The sequence below is a fragment of the Notamacropus eugenii genome, chromosome 1 (assembly GCF_028372415.1).
Source record: "Notamacropus eugenii isolate mMacEug1 chromosome 1, mMacEug1.pri_v2, whole genome shotgun sequence".
NCBI classification, from domain to species: Eukaryota; Metazoa; Chordata; class Mammalia; order Diprotodontia; family Macropodidae; genus Notamacropus; species Notamacropus eugenii.
This window is the reverse complement of record NC_092872.1, coordinates 486,002,485-486,016,413: the sequence shown is the minus strand read 5'-3', so window position 1 is coordinate 486,016,413 and position 13,929 is coordinate 486,002,485. Positions and strand designations below refer to the sequence as shown.

General features: G+C 40.4%; 1 protein-coding gene across 10 annotated transcripts in view; it reads left to right on the top strand.

The window, feature by feature from the left end:
- SARDH (sarcosine dehydrogenase) overlaps positions 1 to 13,929 on the top strand; it is a 155,306-nt gene that overhangs the window by 110,107 nt on the left and 31,270 nt on the right. Inside the window, exon 18 of one of the 10 annotated variants that reach the window (XM_072632883.1) lies at positions 6,492 to 6,635. The exons of the other annotated variants lie outside the window; for them this stretch is intronic. Coding sequence (XP_072488984.1) covers positions 6,492 to 6,620 — 129 coding nt within the window. The 3' untranslated portion in view covers positions 6,621 to 6,635. Of the gene's footprint in view, positions 1 to 6,491; positions 6,636 to 13,929 lie in introns of those variants that run through there. 10 annotated transcript variants of the gene reach the window in all.

The following is a 13,929-nucleotide window of genomic DNA, read 5'->3' as shown; positions in this document are numbered from 1 at the left end:
TTGGAATGTTAGAGCTGGAAAGGAAAGGACCCAGTCCAATTCCCTTATTTTACAGATAGAGAAACTGTGGCCATTGGTAGGGAAGTAACTTGAATAAGATTATAGAGTTAGTAGGTAACAAACTTTAAAATGCTATATAAATGCTAGCTCATAGTAGCAGGAAATTTGAACTAAACCCCACTTTCCTTAATTCTGGACCTATGGTCTTACCACTATATGTTGGCAACTAATATAATGAAGCACTCTGCAGTTCTTAGAGCACAATATAAATTTAATCTTATTATCATTATTAATGTGTTCTGAGAGCTGGTGCATAAAGCTATCCTCAAAGCCAGGAATGCCAAGTACCACCTTTGACACATGGGTTGCGAGACCTTGGACAAGTCATTTAATCTCACTGAGCCTCAGTGTCCTCTTCTGTAAAGTAAAGGGCAATACTAGTTGGCAGTTAGGTGGTGCAGTAGATAGAGTGCTAGCCTTAGAGTTAGGTAGACCTAAGTTTGAATCCTGCCTCAGACACTAGTTCTGTGAGTCACTTGATCTTTCAAAACCTCTGTTTCTTGATCTGTAAAATGGGGATGATAAATTCTACCCAACTCATTGAGTTGTCATGAAGATCAACTGAAATAATGTATGTGAAGTACTTTGCAAATTACTATCATTATAATGTAATAGGGGGATGAGAGGGACCATGGTGAGAACTGACCAGTACCCTAGGATTTGTAGCCTAGCCCTCGGAATTACAAATCTCAGCATACTAGTCAGTTCTCAAACCCCCTATTATGCTAGTACTACTTACTTCATGAATGATAGTGTGATATAACATAAAGAGAGCTGGCCTTGAAGTCAGAAAAACTTAGGTTCAAGTTTTGCCAATGACCCATATAGGCTTTAAGACCCTGGACAAGTCACTCAACTTCTTAGTACTCTAGGTAATTCCTCTAAGACTATAAATGACAGAGAAGGTTCTGACCTGTGGAGTTTTCTCTGGAAATTTCCTATACACAAAAAAAGAAAAAACCCACAGGTTCAGCCTCTATGATTATCATCATCATTTTATTCTACCTACCCATTTTCCCCAAAGTCTGTGATCAGTGAAGTCTTAATCTTCCTGTAATACAACTAATGGAAATTTACCATGGTGGAAAAACGGAAGCAGGAAAGCCTACAGAGAGAATGCTCTAAGCCATTCATGCATTTGACAGCTGAACCAGAGTGGGGTATTGACTAAAAAAAGCCCTGGGTTCAGATATTTGGAGTTAATGGACCAAATTCAAAAAAGTGTGTCATCATGTTCGAGGTACTGTGCTAAGCCCAGTAGACACAAGTTTAAAAATGATTCAGTTTCTGTCCTCCAGAAACTTACAATTCCAAGGATGTCGTGATGTTCCAGGTATGACTCTATATTTGGTGCTGTGCATCATGCAGACCCTAGGGATTCAGATAAGTGGTTTCTTTGTACCTTCACGTAAAAGTAGCGCACAAGGAGTTTCCTAGGGTGAGGTTCAGAAGCTCTCTCTTCAACTCATAGGATAGTCCTTGATCAAAGGGCCCACAGCTAGATTTCTGGTCAATCCATTTGTATACAAAGTTAACTCAAACTACTCCCATCTGTTTCACAGTGTCCTGGCTGGTGGTATGGTAGTGGGCTGCCCCAAGTCTTCTAGTGCACAATGAATCAGGTAGAAGGTGCCAAGGGGAGAGTGAGGCAAAGTAGTCTAAGAAAAATGGAGGAGGAAGAGATCTTTTTTTTTTTTTTTGACCAGGCAGAATAAGAGAAGGCTTCATAGTAGTAGCCAATACCTTGAACTGCAATGAGAAGAAATGAAGAGGGATGGTATCACAGGTACCCTCAGGCAGGAAAGGGCAGGGCAAAAGCAGCTAGCAGTCCAGTTTGGTCAGAAGTTAAAATAGATAAAGTATCATACCAAGGAGTTTTAATTTTTAGCCTACAGGCCATGAAGTTTCTTGAGTACCTTGATTTGGAAACTATCCTTTGATATTTTGACTAGAAATTAATAATATCATTCAAATGTCAACCATCTTTGGTAGTTTTCAGTCCAATTTCAGTCCATTTATTGATAATGCAACCTATGATGCTTTGGAGATTTAAGACTTGTCTTACCTATTTCACAGGATCATAGCATTTTAAATTTGGTGTTGAAAGGGAACTCAGAGTTCATCTAGTCCTACCCCTTTTTGTACAGATGAGGAAACTGAGGCTTATCATGATTGAGTGACTTGCTCCCTGTTGTATAGGACGTGAAGCCCAGTGCTCTGACCCTCAAATCTAGCATGCTTTCTAGAGAAGCATAGGTTTTAATGTATAAAGGCTTGGGTCTCTTCATTCTATCCTTTTTAAGCCTTTTTTGCCTCATAGACCCCTTTGGCAATCTGACGAAGCCTATGGACATGTTCTCAGAATATTTTCTAAATGAGAATAAAGATAAGCATTTATATTATGCTTTAAAATGTGCAAAGTTCTGTAATACATCATTTCATTTTAAATGCATAAAATAAAATCCCTAAGGAAACCAATTCTATTAAGATAGTTATTAACATATTTTTAAACCAAATTTACTAGCAGAACCCCTGTTCTAGACACTCTCTCCGGCCATTACTTGAAGAATTGTAAGTTGTTGTTTTGCTTCTTCCATACCCTGTGTTTGCACATGTCTCTAGAAAGATGTCTCACCAGGCAGATGGGGGGCATAGTGTGGCGAATCTAAGACAGTGAATGGATGATGAATGGACAGTGATTTGGGAGACAGACAAAAGATAAAATAATTTTTAAAGTGTATGACAGATATGAGTAAATTCCCCTCTCCTTGATCTGGAATTCTTCATTGGTGTGGTGATACTAGTTGGCTAATGGGAGATCTTCTCCAGCGTAATTGGGCAAGGGTGGCAGACAGCAGGTCCACGAGATTTGGTTGTTCCATTGAAGGTAGACCTGCAAGGGCACCATTGCTTTTCTCCATGCAGAGAGAGCTCAATGGTCTTCCAGCCTCTGGACAATGAGTGCAGCCTGTCCTTGGTCATAAAGTGTGTTTGGCAAGTTTCTGGGGATTCCCTGCAGACTACAGATGGGAGCTTGTCACTTTGGATTATGAAATCCACCTCTTTGGTTTTCTCCTGTCTAGAAGAGGAAGAAGCCATGAGGGGAAAGGGAGGGGGAGGGGGAAGAAAGACAAGGATCTCTGTAGCTGGTAAGGAGACCTCTGGAAAATCTCCTCAAGGAGTTCTTGAGAGAGAGCAAGAAGCATGGAACTTGGGGACCCAAGGACCCATGTCTGATTTCTAGCTCTTTCATTCACTCGCTGTGTGACTCTTGATAAGTTGGTTTCTTCATCTTTAAAATAGAGATAATAAAACTCACATTCTCTACCTTATGAGAAAAGTGCTTCATAAACCTTAATATGCCATGTTATGAGCCGTTAAGTACTCCAGGAGAGGTAAAATGGGTCTTCCTCAGAATTGATGATAGCTCATGTTTACATGGTACCTTGAGGTTTGAAAAGTGTTTCACCAATGTTATCTTATTTGATACAACAACCCTAGGGGACAGACACTATTCTTACCCTCATCTTACAGTTGAGGAAGCTAAGGCAGACAGCAGTTAAGTGACTTGCCTGGGATTAAGTGTCTGAATCCAGATTTGAACTTGGATCTTCCTGACTCCAAGTCACATTCATTCTTTAAACATATGTTAAAGCTCTATTCTGCATTAGGTGCTGGGTACACAAAAATATTTGTGCTTTGTGTATAGGTATTTATATCTATCTCTAGCTGGATCTAGATACTGCTGGCATAAGGTCTGACTTTTTTGCATACATACATACACAGGTATGTATATTATATATGTATATATGAAATACACACACACATATATAGGTGTATGTATACATACATGTATGTATGCATACGTATAAAAAACCAAAGCCCCAGTTCTCAAAGAGAGACAGAGGGAGACACAAACACAGACACAGACACAAAGACAGAGACAGACTGTTTGTATATGTATGTCCCTTTGGCCTCTAAGATAAAATACAAATTCCTTAGCCTGGCCCTCCACAATCTGCTTCTATACTTTCCAGAAATTTTTACTGATATCTTTTGTTTGTACACCTCCTACGTTTCTCCCAGGATCCCTTCCCCCTTCTAAAAAGCCACTCCATAAAGCAAAGAATATTTTTAAAGAAATGAAAAAGAGAAAGAAGGTTTTCAAAATCAGCGAAATTGATCAGCATATCCCAGAAGTCTGGAAATAGATGCAGTGCTCCACACCTGCAGGCCTCCCGCCTCTTCTCCTCTGACTTCTCTGGGACCATGCTGGTTTTCACATTTCTTCAGCGTTCCCTGGTAATTGCTTTGTAGCTATTTTTCCTTTTATTTGCATCATTGTAATCACTGTGTATATTTTATTCTTGGCCCTGTTCACTTCATGAATTCATGTAAATCTACCTTTCTAGCCTTATTTTACCTTATTCCCTTCTCTGCCTTCTCTATTCTAGCCAAACTGGACTATTTGTTGTTCCTCAAATCCCACTTCTGTATACTCACACAGTGCACCCCTCCTCCCATCCCCATCCCAGGCCTGGAATGGACTCACTCCTTATCTCTGCCTTTCAGATTCTTTATCTTTGGAACCACAGAATTTATTGGACATAACCTGCAAGGTCATTCTGTCCCTCGTCAGGATCCCATACAACATCCCTGATGATCTAGTCCCTGATTGAAGACTTTGAGTTACTGGAAATCTAACACCTCCCTAGGAAGCTTTTTTCACTCCTAAGCAGTACTAGTTGTTAAGAAATTACTGGTCCCCTTTCTAGGAATGACTTCCTTGATTCTCCTAAGCTACTAGTGAATATAACATCCAATAGATTTAGAGTTAGGAGGAACCTCAGAAGCCATCTAGGCAGTGGTCTCTTTTCAGAGGAAGAAACTGACACTCTACACAGGTTACATGATTTGCTCAAGGTCATAACAGTAGTAAGTGGCCTAATCAAGGTCTGAGTCCAGGTCTTTGGATATCAAATTCAGCACTTTTTGCATCATCCCATGGCAGAGAACATGGTCTAATCTGTCTCTTGGTCCTTTCCATGGCGTGCTTTGTATATACTCTTCTATGAACTTGTTATATTCCACCCCATCCCTCCTACTCACTCCTAGAATGTAAACCGTTTGAGAGAAGGAGCTGTTTCACTTATATAGTAGGCACTCAATAAAAGTGTGGATCACTGAGTGACCTTGTATAAATCATTTGACACCATTTTCTTGTTGGTCAAATGGAGAATAATAAGATTTGCTCTGTCTACATCTTGAAAGAAAAAAATTCACAAATAAGAAAGTGTTTTATATAACAAGAAGCATCATACAAACATAAGATGGTATCATTAATAAAACACTTAGATGCTTCCAACGAGTCATGTTAGACCAGTTTGGATTTTCACCTGGGTTCTAACATTTTATTCTTAGCTGGAGGTGTTTCTCCTAGACCTAGAAGTGATTTTTTAAAAAAAAAATGTGCCCTTGGGAGCATAACTCTGAATATTGGGGCCACAACAAAACAGAAAAACAAGGAGTATTCCAGAACAACACTACCTTTGCCTCATGGCAGAAAGGTGGGAGACTCTGAGGATAGACTATTGTATGTCTGTCATCAAATGTACAATTGTTTTTCTTTGTCCCAAAGAAGACACATTAGCAAATTTTGTTGGCTTGCCATGAGGAAGACTTCAAACATAAGGGACAATTGTTGAAATGACCATGATGTAAAAATAAAAGGCTTCAATAAAATACATTTTTTAAAAAGAGAGGAAAGGAAAATGTAACAATGGCTCTGAACTAATGAGACTGTGGAAATGGAGTATGGTAGAGAATAATACTGATCATTTGTGTAGATATCCTAGGCAGAAAGGATTCTCTTGGAAAAAAATACCAGAGACAGACAGAGAATAGGTTTACAAATAGCAAGTTAAACTTATTTTTCAGTTACCTAGATTATGAAATGGAAATAGTCCCAGTATAAAAGATCCAGCTTATGTCTTAAAAATATTCTGGGTGTGTATGTTTAACAAGCTGGGTTTCCCAGACAGGCTGGCCATAGTCTCTGTCTCTCCTCCCTTCACCTCCTGCCTCCTCTTATTAACATTTACCTAGCCCTCATTCTGTCATGGACACTCTCTGATAGAGCTGGCAAGGAGAAGAGTGAGGGACCTCTCTCCAACTGCCGGCAAGAGCTGATAATTAAACTTGTCTGACGAGAAAGTTATAGTCTGAAAGCAGCCTGTGAGCAAGACAGATGCCTTTGCCATCTGATTAAAAAGCCAAAAAGCTTTCAGAAGACGTGTGTTTAATGTAATTAAGAGCTAAGTGGCCAATCCTCCAGCTGTCACTGACGCGCTCACATTCTTGGTGAGTACAGAGTCCTGGAGGGGAGCCCGTTGGATGCATGTTCCAGCTCTATCTGCCCATCTTCTCCCCAGGCAGACCCTCCCTGCTATCTGGGCATTACTCAACCACCTAAGCCCAGCTGGATGGCCACTGTCCAGGGAGAGCTGAAATGTGGAGAGATGTTCTGTTTTCTTCTCTGCTCTTCCTTTCTGCTGCCTTAGCAAGCAGCATGGTGAGTAAAATGAGAAGTTAAGCCCTTGAGTACTTTTTAAAAGTTTGTTTATTCACCACTCATTGATAGTATACTGATCAACTATTTTGTGAGAAACCTCATGATGGGTTCTGTGGAGCCTGTACAAAGAAGGACAGGATATGGCCCCTTCCCTCAAAGAGCTTACCAGCTACTAGGGTAGATCAAACAAATCCATTAGTGACAGAATAATATTCATCGTGTTGTAGATTTAGAGCCAGAGGGGACCTTAAAGGACTTCTAGTCCAACCCCTTCAGTTTACGGACTCTGTAGAATTAAGCGACTTGTCTATGATCACAAGTGACACAGGCAGAACCCAGATTCTCTGTAACCAAAACCAACCTTCTTTACACTATAGGGTGCTGCATTAAAATAGACAAATAAAACAGTATGGAATAAATTCATAAAAGAAGTAAAAATGAGATTCTATAAAGGTTTAGAGGATAGGGAGATACAGGTGGAAGAATAGATCAAGTTGTTGGATGAGAGGATCTCTAATATTCCTTTCAGTTTTTAATCTGTGGTCCTACATCATGCTCCTTGAGAGACGTGTTGTTGGTGGGGGGGGGGTTGGTGGGGTGTGGCTTGTGTATGTGCTTCACTTAGCATGGAGTAATGAAGAGAGTCCTGGATTTAGAGCCAGAAGATGTGTGTTTTAATTTGACATTCATTATCTTTGTGACCTTTGACAAGTCTTTTCCCCCATGGGCCTTAGTTTCCTCATCTGTAAAGCAAGGAATTGTACTGTATGTGGTTTGTCCTTCGTTCTTGAAGAGGACTATGACATCAGAGTGATGATGACATGACTTGCAATTGAATTTGATCTGAGGGAGGGAGGGCTGTGCAAGGTCACCAACCTCACTTTCTCCTCCAGGGCCATCTGGATCCAGGGGCCAGATATAGACCAGGACAACTGGAGATGGCCCAGGATGCGGTGGGAGACCTTGGCCCTTTTAAGTTATGATCTTTCTGAGTTCTCACTTTTGAGTGAGGCAACATCCATTCAGTGAATAGATTTTTTTAAGAAGCGAGTCAAAGGATGGCCCCTTTAATAAAAAAAAAAAAATCAAACTGGGAGAGGAAGACCCTTAGAGTTGCTGGTCATAAGAGAAACAATTACTATTTACATTTACTCTGAGATAGGAGGGCCCCAAAATAATCATTAAATGGTGCTTGGGCAGGCACCCATTGTTGCCCCATCTATGAGAGCCAGAGTGAATTGGGTTTAAGGCATGGTCTATAAGAAAGAAATCTAGCCTACCTAATTAGATAGGTTTCAATCATCAAAATTTACCTTCCTTTGGGCAGAATATTTGAAATGTTTGGGGAGGAGACGGTGTTTGGTCCACACCTTGTAGAATGTGGGATTTTGACACAGAGAGAAGGTGATATTACAAGCAAAAGGGAAATCGGGAACAGAGGCATACTTCTCTATGTAGGCCTCCAATTAGGTCCTTAAGGGAAGGACCTTTGGCCTTTGTATCCCCAGACCCTGACATAATGCCTTACATATCATCAGTGCTTAATATATATTTTTTATCTTGAACTGAATTAAAGTGAGAAATCACAAGCCATGTTCAGGAATCAATGAATAACTTTAGCTTGTTTTGAAGCAGGATAGGATAGGCAAACGGGCAGTGGAAATGATGGGGTACAGATTCTGGGAATCTCCTTGAATTCTCCTTGAGTCTTCCCAGTTTAATCTGACCCTTAACCTAGCTTGGCCCTCCATTGTCTCTTATCCCCCAATTACCTACAACAGTTTCCCACCCTTGATCACATCAGAATCCCACTCTCTAAATTCTGACCTGTAGTTATCCCAGTCCTATCTTAATTCTCCTTGGATTCCTCCTCAAGACCCTCCCTAAATCTCTCCTCCCATTAACCCAGACTACTAGACCATCCCCAGATCCTTCCCACAGTCTTTCTGTATATAAGATCTTTCTTGTCTCCACAAAGGTGCTCAGATTCAATCTTGCTCAAATCTGATCTAGTTCAGATTCTCTATTTGGCCTGCTTCTCGATATATGTGTCACAAATGGTGAGGCTTCTTAAGAGTCAACCCAATATGGCAAATCTTTAATAAACTTTGTTTTACTTTGACTGTAAGAAGGCTTGGATCAAATTCATTCAGGAAGGATCTGGGGTGTTGATATTTTGGGGTCCCAAGCAACCCAAACCTCAACATTATGGTTCCCTGACCTCAACAGACATAGTGATGGACCTGGAGTCAGGAAGATTCATCTTCCTGAATTCAAACCCGGCCTCAGACACTTACTAGCTGTGTGACCCTGGGCAAGTCACTTAGCCAGGTTTTCCTCAGTTCCTCATGTGTAAAATGAGCTGGAGAAGGAAATGATAAACCACTTCAATATCTTTGCCAAGAAATCCCCGAATGAGGTCACAGAGAGTCAGACACAACTGAGAAATGACTCGGTGACAACAACAAAAGGGCTGGGTGAAGTTTGGATTTTATTCATTGGGTAGTGAGGAGTCATTGAAGGATTTTGAGGAAAGGAGAAGCATGATTAGAGATGAACTTTAGAAAGATTAATGTATGCTGCCAGTTCTATGGAATGCTTGAAGGTTAAGTTTCCCCATCTGTAAAATGAGGGGTTGTACAAGATGTCTTTTGTCTCTTTCGTTACCCAAATTCTAGGTTCTCTTCAAGCTTTAATGTTCTTTGTTCTAAGGCCCCTTCTAGTTGTGTTCTATAACTCCAGCTGAAGCCTGGACTATGCCCTCATTGGATACAAACATGTTAGGTATGTGCAAACATTATTCTGAGCTCTAGGTGCTTGTATTTAGGGACAAGTGCTTAGCTTATTTCCTGTTTCCCTAAGCATAGTACCTAACCCATAGTAGGTGCACAATAAATATTTGTTGAATTAATGGAAAAATAAAAATGCTATAACCATCCAGCCCAGAAACCTTCTGTTTCCATGCTCTGCTTAGAATAGAATTCTCAGGATTACTCATTGTCAACAGAAGACACTATCTCTCCTTCCTATATTGTTATAAAGACAGAGGAATGAGCCAGATGGTTTCCAGAGGAACCTTCTAACTTTGAGATTCTTGGCATCCTATCTCCATGTTTAGTGATTCTGGGGAAGGTACATCACCTCTCTTCTGAGCCTTCTGTGGAGGTAGTGCAGTATAATGGAAGGAGTCAGAAGATCACGGTATCCCCTGGCTATGCAACTACTACTACCCCTCCTAGCTAACAGATAAATAGACAGACAGATAGATAGGTAGATAGACAGATAGCCAGCCCTAGGCTTACAAAGCAGTTTACGTATATTACTAGTTATGTGACCTTGAATGAGTTACCCAACTTCTGTGCATTTGTACAATAAGGGGATCAGAATAGATGGTTTCTAAAGTCCTGTTTAGCTTACTATAATAATAACTCTTACTATAATTCTTTGTTGACCTTCTCCAAACCAGACACCCTGAATCCCTGGAGAATTCACTAGACCAGTGGCTTGAAGATAAAATTCTGTGCTGTCTAAAAAATGTGTTGACAGTACATCCCTCAACACTAGAGACTCTTAGTGCAGGAGTGGGAGCATTGTGCCAAGAATTTGCAGGAGATCAATTGGATTTTTACCAACCAGATGTGCAAGATAGATAGATATGTGTGTGTTTTATATATTGACTTCGTGTCAAGAATCTGCAATTCAGCTAATGTGGCTTTCCTCTCCACCTATGCAGATCACGATCCTGCCTTGAGTTGGTAGACAGTTTTGGACAGTTGTTGTGGTTAAAAATTCACCACCCAACATAATGAACTCATCTGAACTGAGCTGGGCTGATGCTCAGATAAGAACTTTACAGTTCATTTCCAAACTCATACCCAAAGCCACTGCAGCTTGGTAGAACTTGCCAGCAAAGCTTGTTCTCTGATGGCATTGAAGAAGCCATGATGACATGGAGAAACTCCATGCCATAGTGAGATGGGTACATGGCATTAAAATTCATATATTCATGTGTACAAATATACATTTATATATGCATATGTGTATGTTCTTAACACATATCTTTTAAAGTATATGGTTCAAAAAGAGAGCTTTAAAAATGATATTCTTTCTTTCTCAGTAGGTGAAAAGGCAGGGATGTGCTCATAAATGTTTAACAATTGACTTTCTTTTTTTAAATGTATGCACAACATGCTTTTAGGTTTAATCTGCATTATTAACATTTATCCATCTCTTTTTTAAGTCTAGACAATCAACAAAATAATAAGTCAAGTGCTGATTTCATAGCAATAGTCTTTTTTCAAAGTATAAATGTTCATACTAATAATTTAACAATTGGCTTTCATAAGCCCATGTGGGCTGGCTCCAACGTATCCCTGTGAAGAGGTCATCATTACATTGCATAAGCCTGGTAGCATGCTCAAAGAACCAAGAGACACCCATATGTCTCTCAACCTGCTTGTGTGTGTCAGTCGCCCCCTCGAGTAGCAAACATTGTCTAGAGTGAGGTAGTGGAGCACCCTCTACACTAATAAAGTCTTATCAAGGGTATTATGTTCAGTTCTAAGGGATAGGATTTTGAGAAGAGAAGAGGGTGGATGGTGAGGGGACTGAAGGCCATGCCAAAAGTTGAAGGAACTGGAGATGGTTATCCTGGAGAAGAGAATATTTAGGAGGGATATACTAATTATCTTGAAGTATGTGAATAGTTGTTCTATGGAAGAGGGATTAGATTTGTTCTGCATGGCCCCAGAGGGCAGCATTATAAGCAGTGGGTAGAAATTCAGGAGCCCAATCTACACTGGATGTCAAGAGAGATTTCTTAACCATCAGATATGTCCAAAAATTAAGTGAAATGCCCCGAGCAGTGCTCATGTGCCCATGTGAAGACCATCAGAGGTCTTCAAATAGACAATTAAATGTCCACTGATGGGGGAGGGGCAGGGAGGGCAGGGTCTGAGAGGGGATTCTTGGTCAAATATGGGTTAAGCCATATGACCTCTGAGCTCCTTTGCAATTGAGATTCTGTAATGCTTCTTGTCAGGAGATTTTTCTGACTATGTGGTATTATTTTTTAAAATTCCTCCCTAAGGTATTTGGATGAGTCATAGACTCACATAATCCTTGAATTCCAAGAGGAAGGGGATGGGGTGAAGTTTAGCCTCCCCTAGAGGCAGTCAAGCAGCCAGCTGTCCTCTCCGGCAAAATATTTGTGTCTGTGCCAAAAGGAGGACATTTGGCTCATGAAATGCGCTTGCAACATGCCTCCTGTATTGGCTGCTTCTTCCCCAGAACCCCCTTTTCCAGAATGAAGAGTCAAGATATGAATCTTTGGCAATTACTTCAGTAAATACAGTTTTCTTAGCTCCTCCAAACAGTAGAGGCCTCCTTTGGAGAGCAGTATGCAAGTGCCTGCCATCACCGGGAGGAAAACTCATGACAAGTCTGGCTGATAAAGTGTTTTTCTTCTGAAAATTAATTTAAGGTTAAAGGAAATTTAATTTCTTTTCCCGTAGGTGTGTGACGCCCTAGCCATAGGAAAGGGGTTATCCTAGCAGTTATGATTTGATTAGTTTGGAGAGAGGAACGTTTCCCCATCCTGCACATGTTATATAAACAATTACACACCATTCACAGTCTCCTGTGTGAAAGTGTGAAGGGCAGACAAGTTCATACAACGTGTATTTATCAGTTGGCTTTGAGCTGCTTTCCCAAGAGCTATAAGGTAATGAGTTTTCTGTCATTGGAGGTGTTAAATAAGAGACTGAAAGACCTTTTGTCAGGGATATTGTGAGATGAATTCATCCATTGAGCAGACTAAAGCAACAAAGACAGTGGCTTCTATTTTTTTTTTTTAGCATTTGCCCATCTAGCATAATATGTAAATGGACAGATTTACAATAAAATTCATTTGTTCTAGAATTAGAACTCTTCACCTTTTTGGTGCTGTCGAACTCTTCTGGCAATCAGGGGAGACCTAATGGACCTTTTCTCAGAAAAATGTTTTCAGATGCTCAAAACACAAAGGGAACCAATGATATTGAAATGCAAGCATCAAAATCACTTAATTCAGGCTCATGGACCCTAGATTAAAAATCCTGGTTCTAGAGTATTGTAATCAGTCCTCTTATAGAAACTGGAGAAGGTACATTTTGGTCTAGAACTTTGTCATCCTACATTGACCTTGTTGCACAATGGAATGGTAGTGATGCAACTGGTTCCCAACACCGGATGTGTGAGAAAGGACAAATGAATCCAAGGGGGACGAGACATCAGGTTCTCTCCAGTATGTGTCTCACAACCTGAATTCTATGGAGGGAAGAAACACTTCCTCTGGTTTCATAGAAGACTTGCCCCTTCACACACAAAAGCTCTCACCTTTAGTAGGATACTCAATCAAACAAATCTCTCTCTGCTTGAGTGACTTAAAGCATAAAGGGAGACAAACATCTCTGTTTGGATATGTGCATGCATGTTTAGGTGTGTGTGTGTGTGTGTATGTGTTTGCATATGTGTCTGTTTGGGACTTCTTTTCCTCTGGATCAAAGAATGTTAGAGATGGAAACTCAGAGATCATTTAATCTAAACTTATTGGACAGATGGGAAAATGAGGCAATCCCACCCAAAAGGAAAGAAGATTCTTGTTCTCTTTCAAAAACTAGGGAAGGACAGTCTGGTCAAGCATTTGACTTAGTAAATACTTGATGGTCAAGGTCCTCAGGGACCTAACTAATCTTATATTTGAAGCCAATTCCTTTGTCTCATCTCAGGATATGGAGAATGATGCATAGTTAGGAGAAGATATCTAGAAATTAGTTAGAAGACCCTGAATATTGAGCATTCTCTTGGTTCCTGGTTGGTCCTGGCATCTAAAACTCTTGTTCTGGACAGGGTCCTGGTGGAGGGAGGCCTGGTATCTAAGCACTCAATATTATAGTAGTCTTGTGACTGACTATAAGTGTCTTGAGGGCAAGGATTGTCTCATTTTTTTTTTTTTTGTCTTCATATCCTTAGCACCTAGTACAGTACCTGGCACATAGTAGGCACTCAATAAAGGCTTGTTTGATTTATTGATTGAGTGATGTTTTTCTGAATATAGTTCATTGAAACAAGGAAGAGCTGGTAGTTCTTTCCAATATTGCAGTGGATGTAGGCTTCTAAGTGGCCTACAGTGGTTATAGAGGTCCAGGGCAGAGTACAAGGGGTTCTGAATTGAGGAAGTATCCAAAGCCTGCCCCAGAGTTGAAGCCCCATTCTCTCTGGGCCTATCAGGGATATGAAAAAGAAGAAGAAATGCTAGA